Below are 1,302 nucleotides of genomic sequence, written 5' to 3'. Positions count from 1 at the left end.
AAAGAAGAAGAAGTTTTCTACGCCCCCAAATAACAGCAGCTGCTATGCCTTCTTCAGGTTCATCCACAACTTACATTCTCGATGAATACAATGGAAAAACAACATGAGCTCTGAATCCCCCCCCCCCCCCCCCCCCCCCACTACAGATGCAACAACGATGGTTCCATAAATTAGACAAGTCTACAGCAACACGGTAACACATTCAGTCAACTACAGCTAGTTTACGATGTCGGTACAGAGGGGCTTCGCAGCTCCTGCCTTGAAGGTAGAGGCAACTGATTCCTCTGCTGGCTCGATCGTGCGAGACCTCTTGTGGTCGGCTGCCGGCTCTTCCACAGGACTGGTGCCAATCTTTATAAGCCTAGGACTTTTCCTAGGAGTGTCGGTATGGTAGTTCTTCTTACGATATTTCCTCTTCACTCTCACTGACTCTGCGTCCCCACCTTCAGAAGTGAGAGCTTTTGGAGTGGTGGAAGTTGGGCCTGCAGCAGATCAACGTTAACATTTTTTCAGGAAGACCACTGTTAAACTTCAAATAATAGGAATTTGTTGCAATTCTTGCTTGAATGGATTGTTCGCATGATAAACACACAACTGTAATGACAAAGGGTTAGAGCTGATTTTACTGGGGAATGATGCTGACTGATGTTGGAGAGCGATGACAGTTCGGTGATATAGCCGTATCAAGAGGTGCTTTTTCGGTAACGAAGGGCAATGGGGTAGCTTCCAAAGCATTTCCAGACTCAGCAGCATCTTGCCTCCCTTCACTAGCTGCAACAAACGCAGCCTGCACATCTCGGCTTCCTCCACTAGCTGCAACAAAAGGTGCTTTCTCCGTAAGCATGGACGATGCGGTGGCACGTCCGCACTTAGAAGCCTCTTGGCTTCCTTCACTAGCTGCAACAAACACAGCAGGCACATCTTGGCTACCTTCACTAGTCTGCTTATCAAGCAACGTCGTCCGGTCTTGAGTTGAAATTTGATCCTGTTGAACAGTCTCCTCATCGCTGCTCACGTCAATAATATTATCATCACTCAGCTCTATGAAATCTACTATAGTCATTGTATGGCCTGAAATAGTAAAAATGTGTGAGCAATGATTAATGAAGAGTGGTGCATGAACAAAAAGAAGCTGAAGCTATATCCATCTATCCGACATTTCACCGTGAAGGGGAAAAGAAACCAGAAACTAGCAAGGAAAACAACCATAAGCAAAGAAGCTTGCATATTTTAAGAAGCAAGATAACTGTTACTTTTACCTTGACAGGCTCTCTAAGAGAATTCTCTATTCTAGTACATGGG

At 45.5% G+C, this 1,302-nt stretch overlaps 1 protein-coding gene across 1 annotated transcript; it reads right to left on the bottom strand.

Annotated features, from left to right (window-relative positions):
- Positions 1-216: 216 nt before the first annotated feature.
- On the bottom strand, positions 217-1,063 carry LOC109787011 (uncharacterized). Its single transcript, XM_020345571.1, has 2 exons — positions 640-1,063; positions 217-482 (listed from the first exon to the last, which is right to left on the bottom strand). Exons 1-2 carry the CDS (start codon positions 1,061-1,063, stop codon positions 217-219), a joined length of 690 nt encoding a protein of 229 aa, XP_020201160.1.
- Between the last annotated feature and the right edge of the window lie 239 nt (positions 1,064-1,302).

Source organism: Aegilops tauschii, chromosome 3 (assembly GCF_002575655.3).
Source record: "Aegilops tauschii subsp. strangulata cultivar AL8/78 chromosome 3, Aet v6.0, whole genome shotgun sequence".
Taxonomy (NCBI): domain Eukaryota; kingdom Viridiplantae; phylum Streptophyta; class Magnoliopsida; order Poales; family Poaceae; genus Aegilops; species Aegilops tauschii.
Note: the sequence above shows the minus strand (reverse complement) of the source record. Positions and strands in the feature narration are given on the sequence as shown.